The sequence below is a fragment of the Pelmatolapia mariae genome, linkage group LG20 (assembly GCF_036321145.2).
Source record: "Pelmatolapia mariae isolate MD_Pm_ZW linkage group LG20, Pm_UMD_F_2, whole genome shotgun sequence".
In the NCBI taxonomy this organism is placed as follows: domain Eukaryota; kingdom Metazoa; phylum Chordata; class Actinopteri; order Cichliformes; family Cichlidae; genus Pelmatolapia; species Pelmatolapia mariae.
The window spans coordinates 4745796-4766397 of NC_086244.1; the positions used below are offsets into that span (position 1 = coordinate 4745796).

Genomic DNA, 20602 nt, shown 5'->3' on the forward strand with positions numbered 1-20602 from the left:
AAGAGGAGGCGGTCTCGGTGGGCTCCACCCAGAGAGGGAAGAAAAACCCTTTCCTCAATCAGGGAGATCATCTAAAATGCTTTCCTGTCACCTGTTAGCGTGTCCTGGCCCTCACCCTCTGTCCTCCCCTCCTCTGCTGGCTGCTGAACTCCAACCCCGGCATCAATGCAGGGCGGGGGTGGGCTTTCCACAATGGTGGGGGGAGGCTCTGGCTGTCCCGAGTCACAGATCAGCTGAGGAACCTGGATGGAAGAGCAAAGGGCACCACCTTAGCACCATGTTTCTGTTAAACTTTTATTAAAAACCCAGAATTTCCTCCTCCTCTTACCTCCTCCACCTGTTTCCCATCCAGTGTCACCATCTCCAGCAGCTCCTGCTCTGACGGCAGATTCTCCTCCTTGATGACGATGGGTGGAGGACGGGCGGTGGGAGGAAGAGCGACAGAGGGAGGAGGAGCAGCAGTCGTCATCGGCACCTGTTGCTGCTGCTGATTGGGAGGTGGGTTGATAATAACGAACACAGGGGCAGGGTGAGACTGATGAGGAGCAGCGTGCGGGTGGTGAGAGGGGAAGTTGGTGGGGTTGGTAAGGCCCCCGCAATCCTCCTGCTGTGGGCCCTGTGTGCCCATTGAGACATGAGGAGGGGGGACGGGGCTCACTGTGCCCCCTCCGAGAGTGATGAGGGCGGACGGGTCCCCCATGTTGGTGAGATAGATCTGGGGAGGATCGCTCAGCGGAGCAGCAGGAGGATTCTGGGAATGTAAACCAGAGGCGAGAACATTAATAAAGGGGATGTTATTTTCCATCATATTTATAACGTTCCAGTGGTGGATGTTCATACTGAATACTGATAAAGGTCCAAATAATGACTTGACAGTACACGTACAAGTAACCCCTGTGAGTCAAAAACAGGCTTCACACTGACCTCAATGCTTCATTTAAAGTAGTTTTTTCTACTCTTGGATCTGTACGATGTCACTGAGAGCAGAGATATCTCATAAGGTCATCTAATGCTGGGGATACACTGTGCGATTTTTGGCTCATTTTGAGCCGATTTTTCAGTCGTGCGACCGTTTTGGTGATCGGCCCGAATTTCGCCTTCATCATGTATCGTGCATCGTGTAGTATACGTGAGGTAACGAGAAGCGATAAACACCTCACGAACAGCTCCCGATCATCAATCGTTTGGTCGTAAGAAAATCAAACCTGTTTGAAATCCTGTCGGCCGTCGTGAGGGCGTCACCGCAGCCTCTCACACTGCGCACGCGCAAACACAGAAATGAAAGTGAAAAGACGAGCAGCATGGCAGTGCAGCGTGTGATCTGGACACAAGCATCGAGGCACAACTTGTAGAACTTTGGCAAGCTCATCCGAGCCTTTTCGATGTGGCCTCACAAAATTATCACGACCACAACAATCGTGAAAATAGTTGGATTTACATTGCTGCTCAATCACAGCTGCCAATCACGCTTTTCATTAGAAATTTAGCAAAGTTGATGGTGGTGGTGCGTGTCTGTGTGAGTGAAAGACAGAGGGAGAGAGGGAGAGAGGGGGAGAGCGAGCGACAGATTTTCTGTTATAACCTTCATTTTATGGACGCACAGTGTGAGCACTCAGGTCGCATCAGAGCATCGGGCCGTATAGTGTGAGACCCTGGGTCGTGACCTACGAACTTCTAACCCCTGCGAGTCAATCGTGCAGTTTGAGCAGAAGCTGGATAACGCGACTGAAAAAAATCGCACAGTGTATGTCCAGCTTTAGGTGTTCTCGGACAAGTAACCAAGTATCAGGCGTGACTTTTCACTGACCTGTGATTGGCCATTGGAGTTGGCTGGTATCTGTGGGCTGAGAGCCGGGGTCGGACAGGGAGACGTCTGAGTGACGATCACCTGGAGAACAGAGTCCGCAGCGCTCCCCACGGACGGAGAGGATTTAGACTCCGGTAACACACACACCTGAGGAGGAGGATACGCCAAAAAAGGCCTGGAGTTAGAGCAGCTGATTGCCACAAATAGTGCATGTGTACATGCATGTGTTCGTCATATGGCATAGACATGGCACGGCAGCGCAAGGGTCAGGAAGAAAAAGTGTATTAGAGATCCATTTGAAAAATAGAAAATAAATAAGAAAAAAAAAGCGTTTAAAAAAAATGTACTGCTGTTATTCACGGTAAAATACACAGAGATCTTTATACTTATAAAAACTGCAGCAGGAGTGCTAATGTATACAGATGTAGTCTTTTAGATAGCGCACCTTTCTACACGGTAACAGTCACTGTTGAAGGTGCCGCTCAGGGCCTCCACAGTCTCATGCAGGGGGTGAGAGGCATTGTCCATAAGCTTGGACATCAGATTGGCTAACACTCTCCTCTCACCCACCTCCTCCATGGACTCTGGGGGACTGGCCAGGAGAGAACTGGCCCTCTTCATCAGTCTACTGCAGTAAACTGGTGAAACCATTAATACATTAACAGGAGAAAAAGCTAAATATTGCTTTTACTCCTAATCAACTTATAATGACTACGACCCTCAAGATGTGTGAAGTTAACTATAACAAGAAGAATACACTGATTTGACAGAGACTCTACCAAATGTCATTCAAGACACAACCAGCCTCATCTATCTATGGGGCTCAAGAGTTGTGAGGCGATCGTGGCTCAAGAGTTGGCAGTTTGTCTTGTAATCAGAAGGTTGCCGGTTTGACCCCCCTGCTCTCTCTGTCCTGGACGTTGACTAAGTAAAGCGCTATACAAATACAGGCCATTTACCATCTATCTGTGCATGGACTGGCATTAGGAGCCCACCAAGATTAAATTTTCACTGCTTAAATGTACAAAGATAGTGATGTGAAAACAAGTGTCTAATATTTTCCTATGAACAGCACCTCGTTTTTCTGTTCAATTTTGCTGTGATGTGACTCTGGATCAACTTCAGAAGTAGGTCACTTATTAATTGTGACTAGGTCCTCCTCTGGTAAAATAAATACGTTTGCAAAAAAAAAAAAAGCAAATCCTTTCACAACCCACAACCCGCATAAATCACAGGAATTAAATAACAAAAGAATGTTAGCTGCACAACCTCAAGCAGTGTGAAACACAAAGTCCAGCAGCTGTGCAGAATTATTATTATTATTATTATTATCATTGTTATTATTATGAAGTGCACAGAGGGGTCAGGGGGTAACATTTAACTTTTTTTACCTCTCTCGGTGTGCGATCAACCTTGGGGACAGGCTCTTGTTGCAGGAGGAGCTCTGATTTGATTGGCCGTGGATTGGGTGAGGCCTGCAGGGATTGGATGGTGAAGGTGGAGTAGAGGCCGGACTTCATGTAGTCGTTTCTGGAGCTCTTCTGGGAGCTGCTGGGTGACGAGCGCTGGTGATCCACGCAGACAGATGCAAAGAAAGAAAAAAAGCAATCAGCCAATTATTCATAACATCCTGTAGGAAACAAAGGAAGTGTGGACGTACCTGGGGCAAGCCCTTTGTCGGACAAGTTGGTGCCACGCCCCCAAGGCTTTTTGATTGGTTGTTTGAGTCGCTGATGTCCCTCCTCTGGCCCTCCTCTATACTGCGTATCCCATCGGGGAGGGAGGGGTCAGGCTGACTTACAAACTTATAGACAAACTTCTGGCCGCTCACCTTCTTTATGATATTCTGAAAGAGGGGAAAAAATGGTGAGCCTGCCGACCTGGAGGTAACGTAGTACTCGTTTTGCTGCAGTAACAGTAGTATTATCAGCAGTACCTTGTCATAGTAGTATCTCAGTGCCCGGCTCAGTTTGTCGTAGTTCATGTTGTGCTTGTTCTTGCGGAGCCCCCACAGGCGGGCCACCTCCTCGGCGTCCAGCAGCTTAAACTCGCCGTCCTCACTTGTCCAGGAGATCAGGTGACGCTGCCGCTGGTCCTCCAACAGATGAAGCAGGAACTGCCACAGCGTGATGGATGGGTCCATCGCTGAGGACACGGACAGACAGTCAAGGATTGTTTCAAAAATGAAGAACACGCTTATTATAGTCATTTATGGGCAGCTGAATAACCAATATGCCACCTAAATCCAGCTAATAGTTATACTTTTGAAGAAAGGAGTTCTTTCACTGGCTGGCAGGAATAAATATTTAAGATTTCAAAATATTCCAAAACCACTTCAGCAACTGTATTTGAAGGAGACATGTGAGGCAAAACTTTGCTTTACATCTACACTCCCGGGCATTCCCAGGCGCGCCACACGCAAGCCTACAAAAACAAACAAACAAAAAACTAAAAATAATAAAAAAGACGAGGAGCACAAGTGTCACCGTCTGCACGGCTGCTACGCAGTCTGCTGCCCCCCGAACACCTTGTTGGCTCCGTCTGCATCCCGAGCGGAGGATGCAACCCACGAGTGGAGGATGCAACCCAGAAGGAAACGACGATCAATCCTGGGAGATGTGCTTTACATTCAAAACCATCTGCTACACTGGCTTCAACTCGCTTACAGATTAGCCAGCATATCACACCGCTCCTTTCTGTGCCCAATTTTTCATATGCCTATTTTTGAAGAAGCATCATGTTTATTAAATCAATTACTTAAGACTGACTAAAATAATGGAGACTATGGTTTCCAGTCAGAAATCCAGCATAAAGCTCAGTGTAAAACTGCTGGAGGAAACCTAACAGGTCATCAGAGTAATGAATGACAGGTGAGAGCACAGGTGGGCCAGCTCACCTGAAACAAACGTCAGTTTATGGTATAAAATCACAACAGAAAAATAATCTGCCACAGTTTTACGAAGAAATAAGTCATTTTAAAGCTGAAACTTGCTTAAAGCCTCAGAGTGTAATACTTTCTGACTGTCAGACACAATCACACAGTCAGGGGATTTAAGAGAATGAGTACTCTCGAGCAGAAGCCAGAGAGAGACTCCTCTGAGAAGGTCAACATTAAACAGATTACACAGAGGGAGATGCCTGTCAGCCATGGAAATGAACCTCATTACCATTGGCTGACCTGTTACACAACTAACCTATCGAACACCTTGGAAACCATCGCCATGGTGAGACCTTTCATCAATGGTAACCAAGGGCGAGGAGAGAAAAACAGAGCAATGAGGAGGGTTCACTGCTGACATCAGCTCACCTCTGCTGCCCTGCTCACAGGCACTCAGTACAGCCACTGTGGTGTCAGCATGAATCTGACACATGGAGGACCAGGGATACTCGTAGGAGGATGTGAAGCCCTTATTAATGTTAACGATAACGTTGAAGATTATTATTGGTTTTTAGCAGTATTTATAGATTTATAGTTTGTTTACAGTTATTTGTTGTTGGCAGCAATAAAAAGCTGACCTCTATAGTGGGATAGTCACCGCTGTGAGAGAGGGATGTGATGTGGTCAGAGTGCGATAATATACATGTCCACATTTTGAAAGCAGGCGCAGTAGCTCATCTGGCCATCTTGATTCACCGGTTATTACGTGAAGTGACAAATGTGACCTTGACCTTCAGCACAATCACAGGATTCACAGAATCACCAATCAGCACACAGCGTGACCTGACCCTGGACGGGATAACCCACCCAAGTATATTAAATATCTTAAATTTGCAATTTTTTTCTTGGATGTGTATTTTTTTTATGCATCCAAGTGGACGCCACCATCCATGTTCAGCTTATCACTAGCCAATCCCCTCGCTCTTATTTTGAAAGTCCAGTTACTGCTAACTAGCCTTGACTCCTCTAGACTGGGCTCCGTCTTCCCGAGCTTGCTGCGGTGCGACACTGTGGAGCTGCACTCCAGTCCCAGAGTAAAGACTCTGCATTACTGTCTAATTTATTCTATACTGGACTATTAAAATATTTAAAGAGCAGAACCTTTAAATGAATATTTATTTAAATAAATAATTCAAGCAAATGTACATGAAACTTATTTCACCGTGCACGTTAAAGACACTGTGATCCAACTTTTCCCAGTACTGATCCAACACCCATGATAAAATGAATGATTTGTATCAATTACTATGAGGAGGCGGCTGGGATTCATTCTTTACACATACGGAAACATGTGGCTCCACTTAAACACAGATTTCCTAACTTTGTACAATAAAATGTGACAAACAAATGCATGAAAACTGAAAAGCATCCAAATGATCATATGCTGTAAGCTTCTTCCATGCTATGTGAGCCCTCCCTCCCAGCAACCCACAAACCACTGCTGGCATGCGACATAGTAAACAAAGAAGAACTGGATAAACCAGATAATCGAGTTTAGGAGCGAGCATCAGATCCAAATCAAACACCGTTCCAGACTGTTACTGTTCGCTAGTGCAAGTGCACATAATTAGGCACAGTCAAACTCAATAAATCAGAACAAAAAGAATGTAAGTGAATAGGAAGAACTGCAGAGACGTCAACAGAAACAAGTTTTAACTAGCAGAGCAGAACGGTTTACTTTTACTTTGAGAGGTTAAAAAAGGAAAAGCCTTTGCTTTTCAAACAACGCTATAGCTGCAGACAAAAGGGAAATAAAAGCACCACAAAAGCAGTACCTGGGTAAATACACTTTATTATCTTCCACCACTGCTGCTCAGTAATGATAGAGCAGAGGCTTCAGCAGAATTCTTGGTGTGCTGTTTACCTTGTGCAGGAACAGCAGAGCAAAACCGTGAACCTGATCTCTGCAGGAAAATTCACACAAACACATGACGACGATTACGCCAGATACAAGGGCGCTGTGTGAATTAATGAATGCAGCAGCTAATCTCTGTGCGCAGGCTTCAGCGTGGCACAGAGACGAGTCAGATTGCCCTCACACTGTGAGCTGACCATAACAACCACTGCCGCAGACGGTGGGAATCCCATTAGAAATTCTGGTTTCTGAAAAAGAAACTGCATCTGATGAGTTAAAAAAATAACTCATCAGATGCAGTTATCTGAATAAATAAAAATGCGCTGCACCTCTCTGCTGACGGTGCAGCGCATTTATTTAACCTTTATAAAAGCTTCTTCCTCCCCCCAGCTGCCTGATCTTCTGTTCCATCAATCACTGTAAATAAATAATGTGAATGCTGTTTAAGCATTTCACATAACTGAGATCCTCCTGCACTTTTTTGGCACTTAACTACTTCTATATACTTTGTGCTACGGAAACCGTTCTGGTATCAAAGCAGTCAGCTCTTCCTGGAGAAGCATACTATTACCTTTCTTCTTTGTAAAATATTTAACTTTTTATGACTTTTATTTGTTGGTTTGAATTGAATGGAAAAATCTTCTAATCCTCTTTAAACCCACCCTACTTTGAAACGTAACTAGTTCCACATACTTTGAGCTAGAGAAAAAATTCAAACTTTAAACCGGTCCCAACACCATTAAGGTATTACTAGTTTTATTATATCTTTTATGGTTTTCAAAAGCCCTGCACCATGGATGGATGGTTTTCAAACCGTGACATTTTAAAATTTATAAAAGAAAATGACTGTTCATGGCACCAAAAGTCCAAACTGTCTCTGAGACACTGTTCTCAGGTATAAGGAAAGTAGCCCTATGCATCTTGACCATGTTTGGCTCCAAACACAAAAGCCAAGCAGTTATCTCCACATTGAACATAATCAAAACTAAACATCATCCCAGGCTCAACACCGAGCACCTCCACATGTGTTTGAGATCGGCCCTGACTCCATTCAAGCTCCGGTTTAAAATCCTGGAAGGATAAGCTGGAAAGCTGGAGCTCAATTCTCTCACTGAGCAAAAATGTGGGGAAGTTGGTTAAAAGAGAAGAAACTGAGCCCCTAAAACTGTCACAACTGTTGAGATGTGTTTATCATCTGTAAAATAGGTTGAAGATGTTCAGAATGGATGTGAAACAGAAAAGGGGAATTTCAAGCGTTTCCTTCCTTTATTTAATTTTTCTTAAGTTAAGCACTTCATCTGAACATTTTACTGTTTTCTGATATTTTGAAGTGGAGCCCTACTTTAAATTATAGCATTATACATATCAGCAGTCATATATATTACTTCAACACAGTTAAAGTTTTTGTTTGTACTGATCACACTAAATAATTACACATTATGATCATCCGGAGCTTCGCTTCAAGAAATTTTCTCTGAATAGACTTCTTTAAATTTCAGTTGAATACTCCTGCAATATACCCTCCAGAGTGGTCGCTTCGCTCACTGCGTGATGACGGCCGTCATCACACAGATGCAGTCAGTTATACCAGCCATAAAGGCACAAGAAGTTGCTGCTGTATTCTCTTGAACGATAGGTGTCGCCACTCAGACAATATCGCGTCAAATGAGCTCATGAGGAGAAGTCAAAACTAGAAACTAAGGCTACGTTCACACTGCAGGCGAAAACGCATCAAATCCGACTTTTTTGACCCTATGCGACCCATATCTGATCATGGTATGACAGTGTGAATGGCACAAATCCGATATTTTCCAATCGGATCTGGGTCACTTTCGTATGTGGTACTGAATCCGATACATATCTGATGTTTTAGAAAGCGACTGCTGTTTGAATGGTCATGTCGCATTAAATCCGTCTTTTACGTCACCGACACAAGACAGACACCAATTATCAGCGCCGGAGAAGACATCGCGAACGCTTCCAGTGAAACTGTTGGGAAGACAATGTTGGAGAAACGCGAACATTTTATTTGTACTGTATAATCTGCAGATTCTGACAGAAATCTGCAACTATCCTTTGAAGCACCGCTCCTCTCTAAAACAGCAATAAGGATAATTATTAGGCCATATGTAAATAACAAAATAACTTTATAACTTAAAGCAAAATTGGGAAACGTAAAGTCCGAAACAAGCCTTTATATTAAGGGCCATCAGTCAAACAACACTGTTTGGTCTGGGTCTAAACAGAGCGCGTTGTGTGTGACGTCTTCTTTTGCGCATGCGGGCCGGTTTGAGGGTTCACACTAGAGCGCGTTTGCTGTCACATTTTATTTGTAGTGTGAAGAAGCAGACAAAAAAAAAAATCAGATTTGATCAAAAAAATCGGAATTGAGCATTAAGACCTGCAGTGTGAACGTAGCCAAAGACTCAAACCGATTACAACATCTCACTCTGTGTATTTGCACGCCTCTGAGCTTCTGGGTAGGATTTTTGCGACAGCTGCAGATCAATGCTCCAAGTTACAAAAATGAAGAGGTGACTGACTGACCAACGCGCTACAAAGATTGTCTCTCACAACACAGGATTGGATGTGAAAATCGTCATGTGACACCTGAGACACAAACGACGCAGTGAGCATAAAAATGACTTAAGGATGCAGACACAAGCTGCTCCTGAACGGTGGATTTAACTTCAGCAGATTCAGACCAGTGACTGTATAAAAGACATTCACTGATTCAGACTGATTGGCATAGAAACACAGAGGCAGGTGTGGATCAGAGTGTGTGTGTGTGTGTGTGTGTCCACATTTGTGTCATAGGGGTGTTTACAAACTGCCACCAATCAGAAACTGCCTGCTGAGCTAATTTCTGCTCTTTTTCTCTCGTACAGCATTTATTTCAGCACTTCTTCATTTTGATGATCTTCAGCTCGAGTTCTGCTCTTTTTTTGTTTTGAAAAATGAATTTTCAGCAATTGAAGCTCAGTTTAGCTACTTTTTTGTTTTTATTTAGTGCATTTTCAGTTTTTGGTACCCTTGCTTTTTATAATTAATCTGGCTGATATTTTACTAATCTTATTCTACTACAGACAAGATACTTGAGCAACTGAAAAACGAAATGCCAGAGTCAACATCAGTTGCAGCCGTAGTTTTATAATGAACACGTTCACAAGTTCAGAAAATAAACTATTACACATCTAGAAGCCAGAGTGTTCACCGGTATGACAGCTTTGCTCTGTCTTAATCCATATTCTGAATATGCAGACTTTTCTGAAGTTCCCACAGAACAAACGCTGAGAGGAAAACAGAAAAACCCAAACACAGACTGAGTCAAACCACTGGTTTGTTCCCAGAAACCACGTCCTGTTGCACTGTGGTTTCTCTGCTTCCTGACATCAGTTTGTCAGTCAGATCTCAACATACTGTTCTGGTTACAGGGGAAAGTGTCTGGTTTTACTAAAGGAAACTAGTTTTCAATCAAACTTTGTCTTTAGTTTGTGCAGCTTAAAAATATAAAAGATTAATTTGTCAATGATTTATAATATCAAAGGAAATTAAACAATATTTTGTTACCTTTTGGTCGGATAAAAGGCCTGATTGATTAATGGATTTAAAATTGAAATCACAATTTGAAACAATGCCAGTTTAGGATACATTACCGACACCTCTTTTTCTAACACTGTCGGCTTTTCTGAAAATCGTTTTGTGGTTGATTCCTCAATGCCAATTAAACAGGAATCCATTCTGACAGAGTAGCTCTGCATGACTCACAGTTCAAATCAACCTTCATAAATCTTATACTGAGCCGTGGTGCAGCTCCTCAGTTCTTCCCCTGACTGAAACAGGTCATTTTAGGTCGTCTCTCTAAGTCGAGATTCAGAGATGCCCCTGAAGTGCTTGTGGTTCGACAACCGATGAGCCAGAGCCGACAGACAGGCTGCTTTTAGGGATATTTGGACTGTGTCTGTAGCCCAGTTACCCGAATACTATATCACTGCTATTGATCTCTGTGTGGGTGAACAGTTGGCCACTTTCAGAGTTTTCACATCTCTTCTAAACCAGCCAAGTATGGCATAAAGTATAGAAACTGTGATGCCAAAAAAAACAAAACAAAACAAGATAATAGAAACATGATTTAGTTTCATTAGAACATGTTAGTCATCTGTCATAGATAAAGGAAACAGTATATATTCCTGTATGAAATGCAATGGGGTAATAAATGACACCCACTTGGTCATTTTTGTCGCCTGATGATTAAGGCCATCTTTATCTTTAGACCTAAGAGTAGAAATAAACTCTCTGAAACTGGGTGTTTGGGCAGTCTGAAGCTCTTTTGGTGCAAATATATGTCCTCGTATATACGCTGCCTTCATTATGTCGAAACTTTGACTGTGTTTAATATAATACAGCATCAATGCACTTCAATACGAGCTTTGACACCGATTCTATTTAAGAGGAAATGAAAAGAGTATCAGATAGCCGCTTCAAGAGCAGCAGGAAGGGGAGGAGTCAGAATATAATCTGCCAAGCAGGCAGGTTAGATTCACAGACGCTCTGAACCTGGCAAGTGGCTCACAGTTTAAAACCAGCTCTTTTCTTGAACAGATAACCCAATGTTGACTCTGAAATAAGAGAAACTAAGTCAAGAGGTGTCTGGAACATGGCAGTGAACATGTACCTTCCTCCAAAAACACAGACTGACACAGCAGATAAAGAACTGAAGACGAAAATCCTGAAAGCTCAGAAGATACAAATCACCACTTCTGGTCAAAACTTTCAGAATAAAGTCAAAGCAAAAACAGGATGCTTGTGAGAGGGACCTTCAGCCTTGAAATGACGTGGAATCCAACCACACGATGGTCCCGATAGCACAGCTGACAGTGCTGTGACTCCTCATCAGCACACATCACACCAGAAACATGTCACATCTCACAGCATCGCTCAACACACATCAGAATGAGTCAGTGTTGCCATAGCAGCAAGTGATATTACATCACAGACCTGACACTGTCTCCATGATAACAGTAGGCATCATGTCTGTGATAGGGCTGTGTTAATGACAGTTTTTACAGTCAAATTCAAGCAGACGCCACACTTCATAAACCAGACAGGCCCAGAGCGCACGGATCTTTACTGTGCCCTAAACCTGCATTCGCTCTATTGGCCAGCAGGGGGCAAAACCTGTGTTTGCAACAATCCAATCCATTAAATATCACAAAAGCACCTCACAAAACTTGCAACATGGTGTAACTCAGCTCATAACCTTAGCACGTCGGAGCAGTATGCGTCACGTGATAGAGCGGCTGTGGCGTGCGAGACCTGTTAGCGGTCTGGTTGAGTATTTGGAGCCTCGCTACCAAACCGGCATTTCATCTCCGAGAAAGTTATCCCAGAGGGAAGTAAAGCAAGTGTGTAAGTTCATCTCTGAATGTTTGTAAAGCATTCCCACATTAAGCTTAACAACCGATATATGGAGCAACTGCCTCTCTCTCCCTCCCTCTCTTGTTGCTACTTCAATCATGAAACTGATTCATGATCAGCTGATCGGCTTTTCTGTCGTGAGTCCGTCTCTATTGTTTGTTTTTGGTCCGCTTTGCACCAGAAAGAGGAAACCAGCGGCTGAACAACAGCAGTAGGTTTAAGGTCGATAAGCTGTTGTTAGAATTTATCTAATGTAACTTTCTACACCAGGATCCTTTTCTACGTAGCTGACGGCTGGTAACTGTGCAGGGGCGGATCTAGCAAAGTTTTGCCAGGGGGCCAGATAGGGCATGAACAGGGAAAAGGGGGGTACAAAGAAATACTTTTCTTTCTTATTCTCATGTCTAGTTTTAAAAAAAAAATTTATCTGAATCTTACAACCAAAGTTTTCATCTGATGTAAAATGTATAGAAATCCATTATTGTATATAGTAACTATTAAGTCTAATATATACCCCAGTAAGCTATAGTACTTTTTCCTTTGGGAAGGTACCATCTGTGCAGTCTGCAATTCTGTTGAAGAAAGATGTTGAATCTATTTAATTATTGTAGAAAAATAATTGATTTCTGTGCATTCTTTTTACATGTGCATTAAATTAAAGTCGATTACATGGTTCCCTATTTTTTTTGCTGGGAGTTTGCAACCCTGTTAGTTATGTTGTTTAATATTTCCGCTTAGTACTCTTTAAAATACCAGAATAGGGAGGATGGTGAAGGTTTAAGTTTATCAGATTGATCAGTATTGCTGAACTATGAAATATTTTGGGTGCAGTGCATACAGGTATAACAGAATAGCTTGAGTTTTTTAAAACCTGAGTATGAACTTATACAAAATGCAGAAAGATAAAAAAAAAGAAAAAAGAAAAACAGTTTTATTGATTATGAAATACAGTATATCGGATTAATATCGGTATCGGCAGATATCCAAATTTATGATATCGGTATCGGACATAAAAAAGCGGTATCGTGCCATCTCTACTTTTTACTTGATTTATGGCCTCAGTACACATTTTTCTGATGAAATAATAGTTCCACTTGCTAGTTTTGAGTCTGGTCTTCCCATACATATGCTTTCTTGTGATCTATAGTTTTAAATATGATTAATTATTTGACTGAGTCAAATTAATGGCAGTTGCACCACCTGACTTTTGCAAAAATTTCCAGTTAAAAGTGGGGTTTTTTGAGACACCAGTATTAACTTTTGGGTTTAGTAGTAAGAACAAACATCTTAACCTTTTCCTGGTTTTACGCTGGTCTTACCACTTGACATTGGAAGTGCACCACTTCAATTTAGATTTTTTTTTTTTATCCATAATCAAGAGTGAGCTACAAACCTTTGAGCCTGCCATAAAAAACACAAGGGAATGAAATATCCTTTGTACTGTTGCTACTTCTTTACTTCACAATAAAAGTGACTGGCAGCAACATTACGAGCAGAGACCAAACAATGACAATGACATATAGTAACTTTAGAATAAAAAAAACTGACTAGGCAGCTAGTCTAGAAGTCTGGAAAAATTCATAAAAACGTTTTAAAATAAAGTAAAGTTCACACGTTTAATTTGCACCTCACTTGTAAGGATGTGCTGGTATTGGTCTAAGCCAATTCATTCACTTCAATTCTATGTTGCTCTGTGTTTACTTCATCATGTGACAGCAGCAGCTAGCAGCAGAGATAACATGGAAGAAGCTAACAGCTGAGTGAAATCAGTTTGGAGACATTTGATGCTGCTACATCAACGGCTTCTATTAATACTTTTGCAACATTTTATGTTACAAAGTTAGCTGTTTGAATTGATCCTGACATTATGTTACACACGGTTTATTAATCTAACGCTGATGACAGATAGGTATGCTGTATCACACACTCACAGCCAGAAAGTTGGCCTCTGATTGGAAAAATGGATCAGATCAGACAGATGGGCCACAGCTATGCGTCAGGGCTTTTGCTCTGGCTAGTGGTCAATGAAGTTGTGTCATTTTTGAACGAATAGATACTGCCGTTGTACATTATAAAACAAAAATCATTCATTTAGCCAACAGGTATTTCTGGTGCCAACTAGCAAAAGCAGAACACATGGAAGCATTCGATAACCTCAATTGCAACCCAAAACCAATCAGTATCATCACAACATTGTTCCATTTTGCACAGTACTGTAAAACTGTAGTGCATACTGTAGTATTTTTGCTCGACCACGTTGCCAAGAACTTGCATTATATCTCGCCATGGTGTGCAGCATGTCCTTGAAAAATCTAAGAAACTGGACAAGTTAAGGACAAAAGAAAAACTGGCAGATCTAAGAAACTGTTTACATCAGACAGACAGCATCTGAAAGCCACGTCCTTAAAACAAATCCAGCAAAGACCTGACACAGGACCTGAGAGATGCATCTGACACTTCACTGAAGTTTCAGCAATGATCTCAGTGGAAGGGTGGCTGTCAAGAAACCAGTCAAAGAGAAGGGAAAAGGAAAGGTTGAGGTATGAAAATTACACAAGAACTCAAGTGAAAATCACTGACATAAGGTCTAATTGAGCAATTAATCCAAATTTGACATTTCTGAGTCAAATCATCATCAGTATGTATGAAGGTGGTCAGGAGAGAGCTACAACAGTAAGTGTCTACCGCCACCTGTAAAACACTGTGGAGGCTCTGTCATGGTTTGGAACTGTATTTCAACCAGTGGTGTTGATCTTGTCAAAAATGATGGAATTAATACTGCAGAGATGTACAAACAGATTTCGATTCACTATGCAATACCATCTCAGAAGTTACTGATTGACAATGTTTTTAAGCACACAAATTATCCAAAATACACTGCCAATGGAATGGAACAAAAAGCAGCTAAATGTTGGCTTTCGCGCATGCATGCTGTATTTCCATTTATGTTCATATGAATCGATAAAATAAAGCAGAAACAGTCATTTTTATAACCCCTGTATTAATCTCTAGTAGTGTGCTCAGCTCCAAATCATAAACAGGTATTAGTGCTGTAGCAACAGTAAACATATAAACACACACCATCCCCCCTGCAGTGACTCTCTGCCCCCCTACTGTGAATAGTTAAAGAGCATTTAGTGTGGATTTTCTCTCTCAGGCTGCAAGTTTGTACACGCCTGCAGCAGCATGAAAACAATTCAGGTCCAACCCAGCTGCAGGCCACAGCAGCTTCCACACACCTGTTGCAAAGCTGCTGCTTCTTCCCTCCAAAGTGCACAGAAACACACGCAGGACTGCGGCACACACACACACGCACGCAACTGTATCCTGCAGCAGTATTTCTCACCGTTAATCAGTGGGTTGGACTCCATCTTCAGCAAAACGATCCTTCTCGTTGCTGTTTTCTATCTCCCAGATGCCTCACACCACCTCCATGCTGCTGTCCTGCTGTCAGTCTGTCTGTGTTTGTTTGTGCGTCTGTCAGTCTGTTAGTGTGTGTGTGTGTGTGTGTGCGCTGGAGGGGGGTTTACAGCTGTCAGAGCCAGGCTGAGGAGGCTGAAGAGGAGGCGACGTTCAGCAGCTTCTCTCCCGGCCTGCTGGCGTTATGTAACCGCTCCGAGCTGCCGCTGCCAGGCTCCCCTACCTCCATGATAACCACACTAACGGAAAGCAGAAGTTATCACAAAAACCGATATGACAAAACAGAAAAAAGTCCCTCTTATGTGTCAAAAAACAATCTTCATCCGCTGATACCTCAGTGATCAATTAACATCCACTGTGTTAGTTAGCGTCCAATAGCTTTTCACTGGTTAACAACGCAAATTAGATCCATTCTGCGGATGTGCATGGGGCGATTTTCTCCCGCTCACGTCCCTCTGCCAGAGCCTGGATGTGTTCAACAGCTAACTGGCTATAAGTCCGCTGCCAGGCTAACACTTTTTAGGAAAAAAAAAACTGTGAAAATAATAGACGTTTGTGTATATTTATCTCATCTGTGGAGTCCGTGGTTGTCGTTTAACCACTCCGGTGATGCTACTTCCGGTGTTGTACTCCACAAAGTTTACACAAGTTCAAGGTTTCTCCGGGCTGCAGCGCTTAGCTTAGCTTAGCCAGGCTTAGCCTAGCCTAGCCTAGCCTACCCTAGCCTAGCCTAGCCTGCTGCTATGACAGCCCCCCGCCTTCCTGCGCTTCTGCTGGTGCGTCAGCCCCCCCAAACAGCCCCTCCGACTGCGGGACAGATCTAAAAGGAGTACACCAGGAACGGTCCACAGGTCTCCGGCATGGAGAAAAAGTAGTTTGTACCATCTGCCCCAGACTGTTAGTTGGCTGTGTCCGAGGATATCGTATTTACTGCGTGTTTTCCCAGTTTCTTCCTGTTTGGAACCACACGCCTCCTCAACGCTTCCATTCTCGTCAGATTAGCCGCAACACAAACGGCCTCACTTCCGGTGTACCTTCAGATTAAAACTCAAATTGCTCAAGCGCCCCACGCTCTCTCTGTATGAAATGATCGTTTTTCATTCTTATTGCTACCATAGATCTTTTTAAACAAGCCTTGTAACTTTGATATTTTTAGATTACTTAAAATCGATTATTTGCCTAAACTCAGTTAGGAATGGAACCTTGTTTCCAGCACTTTTTAATTTAAATGTAATTTTTTACCATTATTACTTATTTATTTTATTATTCATTTATTTAATGCTAGCCATATGCCAAAATTTAAGTTTAGTATCTCAAAATTTTAAGTTACTCACATTTTTTAAATACCTAGTAAGGTATTCACCTTTTGCAGAGCTTGACAAATATAAAGATTTTTGATCATTTAACTGGTTAAAGAACAGTTACAGTGACTTGTTTTAATATTTTTGCACTTTGTAATGCTGTAATTGTTGGTCGGGGCTTCTCTGCCTGAGAGAGTGTCATTAGAGACACTTCCTCATAGAAAAAAAGAGTAAAAAACAAACAAACAAAAGACAGTGTAGGTAAAAGAGTGTTTAGAGCAGTCTCAAGTCTTCGCTAAAGACAAACTTTTCATATTTGACTGATGAGGGCACACGTAATTTTCATGTCTCATTGACCACTGACATTAAGGTTAATTAACCATTAAAAGGAGGTTTCTGAATGTATACTTGCTTCTCAAAGTTCAGCATCAGCTCGTTGTCTGGGTTTTAGCAAAATTATTTTATATTTTGGGGGGTTTTGCCCTGTTTTTAAATTCGAATCAGTGACCGAATCAGCCAATGAATATTATCATAAATCTGTGTGGAATTACGTTTTCAAATGAAAGGTTTGCGGGTTTTATGTGCTCTTATTTTGAAGAACATCCTTTCGCGCTTTGTTTGAATTCCGGTGTGTGAAAGCACCGTTTCTGCAGCAACGGGGGGTGACGTCACGACGGCTGTGCGCTCCATGGACAGGAGCTCTGAGTAACTCCGCCAAACTTTGCTAAACAAACTCAGTGAAACGCATCTTATTGATGTCAGATCTGCACTCTTATCTCACCGCTGCGGTCTTTGCAAAGATAACCGCTCGCACGGCCAATCCCATTTTGGAAACAGGGAATAGTGCTCGTATCTCAGGTACTGTGATAAAGTAAGATAAGTCTAAATTTGTTCACAGGTTTTTACAGTTAAATCTCTGCCCCTTGTTCCCAGGCTTTTCTCTCTACATGTGTTTCAGGTCTTCGGTGGGCGGGGCTCCTGGGCACACCTGAGCACACCTGGAAGGTGTGTTCCCAGACTATAAATCTGTGGCTGGGACTCCCGCGTTCCTCTCTCCCTGCCACTATGCCGTGTGCTGAATTAGTTTCTCTTTAACTTCTTAATAAACTATTTTCTTAAAGGTGTGTCCGCCTTTTTGTCATATCCTTAAGAACCGGGTTGTGACAAAATTATATAAACTGGACGTTATTTTTGTTAAAAAGCTCATTCTCTAATAATTCAGATGAAAACCTTTTTGTTTTGAAGTTTGAAATCTGTCACTAGGAACCAGCTGTAGCCATGAGGTGACCCTGACCTATACTCATGGGAAACATCGTGTGAGCACTGCTACTGACAGTACTACTGTAATCTTTCATTTACGTTTAAGGAGGAAAGCAGTGAAAAATATTATAAAAATGCTATCAAAATATTTCTGTCTTCAGTAAACAGTAAAATGAAATCAAAGCTGAAAGAAATATTGAACTAAAACTGCAAACATGATGCAAAATTAAAATGCAGCAATAATCTCAAGCACTAATTATTCAGAAATATTCACTTTATAAGAAGTATAATATGGTTTATAATAATCAATTAATTATAATTTTATCTTTTTATAAAACATCAGGTATATTAAACTACAAGGTCTCAGAGAGAGCTTAAAAAAAAAGGTACTGAAGGAGGATTTAGGTGTTAGTATTTATGGTGTTAGCTCGCATACAGACTCAATTACATTATTACCTGTTATACATATTTATAGGACAGTGTGACATCATTAATAAGGCCAAAAAAGTTTCAGTTCAACTTTTCAGTCTTCGCATTGTTTGACTTGTTGGAGGCGTCTCAGACTTCCTGGATTGTAGGAAATGTGCCGATCCTCGACACTGCTCGAATCATCACCCTAAATTGTGCTGTAAGAGGGGCCAAACAAAGCCCCCCCTGTTTAAATCCTTGGTGACAAAGTCTGTAATCTGTTACACTGATGAGATCGGGTTCCTTTCTCTGTTGAACTTTCACACCCAGAGGTGGAATGCCTTTGAATAATTTATGTAATCTGGGTGGAGAGAAGTGTAGTCTGTGGACGGTTTTGAATGTGAGCATTTATAGAAGTACCACCAATTTTTTCCAAAGATTTTTCCCAGACTTCATCAGCAATCTGAGTGTCCACTTCTTCATTCCAGTCTAGTCGGAATGATCCCGAGGATGGAGCTTTACAGCTCCACTGGAAGATGTCTGATTATTCAGGACACTGTGTAAAGCTGCATGAAGAGGTCTCTGTTCATACTTTGGGACGTGAGCCCTTGAAACAACTCTAAAAATCAAAATAAGTGCAAATGTGAAAGCTAAAATGTCTGCTGTAGCTGGCCATCAATACCTCATAATCTTACCCTTCTGCTTCTAGATTTTAAAGACGAGCTCCTCCAGACCCACTATACATGATTAAAGCATATCAGTGTGTCAGCATATAGATTTTTGTCAGTATAGTGAGCACCTGAGACCAGACTTTTAATGGGTGTTGCACTCTAGGATTGTCACTGTAAAAGTCTAACTGTTCAGGAGTGATGCGAGAGACGTCTGCCTGCAGGACACGTGTCAATCCACAGCCAAACAGCCATTTTCATCTAGGTTAGTGCCAGGAAATCAACCACGCCACAAAGATAATGTATTCATATATCAGTATAGTATAATTCAGACTGGGGGAAACCCAAGCCACCTTCCTGGTTCCTTTATTTAAATTTTTCCTGTTTCCTGAAAAGCTCAAAAAAGTCCAAATGTGAGCGTGAGCCTCCTGCAGAGTGTCCTCTTTGGTCTCCTCTCAGTATCACCAGTTTACTGGAGTATAAAGACTGTTTTTAATAACATATGGCAAACTTAAAGGCAGATCTTCTCGCTTGTCACACCCAGGTGATGTTGTAGTTCAGCAGTGTGCTGCAGATTTGTCTTTTTGTTGTGAGGAACGTTTAAATAAATTCCCAAAGCATCGCAAGCAAAACGGAATATTTCTAACTGTTTTGCTGACCCGAAGAAGTCTGTGCATGAAGTCCACGCATGCAAAATTTCTTTTAAAGGCCTAAAACTAAAATACTGTAGATCTGCAATTAATCAATAAAAATAACAAAAATGACTAAGATTAAAAAGCTTTTGGCTCCAGAAGTTGAATCTTGAAGGTTTTACATCAATAAAAGAAGGAGAGGGAGAGCGAGAGAGAGAGCAAATGTCCACAGATCCTTTCTTGCAGTGCACTGGGATGACGTCTTTCACTCAGAGTAACAGGGTTTGAATCTTGATTTCAAACGTTATTTTGTTTTACAGCGACTCTCATTAAGGATTTCTTCTAAAGACGTTGGCTGAAATCCCCTCCTCCTGTCTGACTGCAGCTAGAATCGACCACATGCTGGCCGAGCTCTGGCCATTCAGTCGGCATCACATCTTTCTCTTTCTTTCCCTCTGCTTCTTTATGCCACTGCCTCTATTCAGCATCCAGTTTCCATGGCAACAGGTTCTTTATTGCGCTGCATCTCTAAAAAGCAGCTGAGCTAATGGCCAAGCACCGCTTCATCTTGTTTCAATAATCGTTACATATGCTGAGGGTCGCATCTCATCGGAGGATTTCCAAAAGTATGTGGACAGTGGATCACATGTGACCCTGCTGCAGAGATTTCCACCCATTCGGAGCAGGATGTTTCTGTTCTGACACAACCTTTTATCTCCCAAATGAAAGATTTCTTTCTAAGATTATTCAATTATTTGTTTAATAGTAAGAATCTAAACGTGCCGAACAACAAAAAGTTGCCTTTCTTCCTGACAGGGAGAGCAGAGCAGACCCCCCCTCACCCTGGACCTCAATGTAGACTGTGTAGAGAAGGACCCTCATTTCTGACAACCTC

At 42.1% G+C, this 20602-nt stretch overlaps 1 protein-coding gene across 2 annotated transcripts in view; it reads right to left on the reverse strand.

Annotated features, from left to right (window-relative positions):
- elk1 (ETS transcription factor ELK1) overlaps nt 1-16425 on the reverse strand; it is a 33021-nt gene extending 16596 nt beyond the window's left edge. The window contains exons 1-8 of one of the 2 annotated variants that reach the window (XM_063463404.1): nt 15772-16425; nt 15365-15677; nt 3744-3952; nt 3468-3653; nt 3199-3372; nt 1808-1954; nt 329-751; nt 92-242 (exon numbers count right to left, since the gene is read on the reverse strand). In XM_063463404.1, the coding sequence (XP_063319474.1) occupies nt 92-242; nt 329-751; nt 1808-1954; nt 3199-3372; nt 3468-3653; nt 3744-3952; nt 15365-15389 (1315 nt within the window). In that variant the 5' untranslated portion in view covers nt 15390-15677; nt 15772-16425. Of the gene's footprint in view, nt 1-91; nt 243-328; nt 752-1807; nt 1955-3198; nt 3373-3467; nt 3654-3743; nt 3953-15364 lie in introns of both variants that reach the window. The other variant, XM_063463403.1, reaches the window with a different exon arrangement.
- Between the last annotated feature and the right edge of the window lie 4177 nt (nt 16426-20602).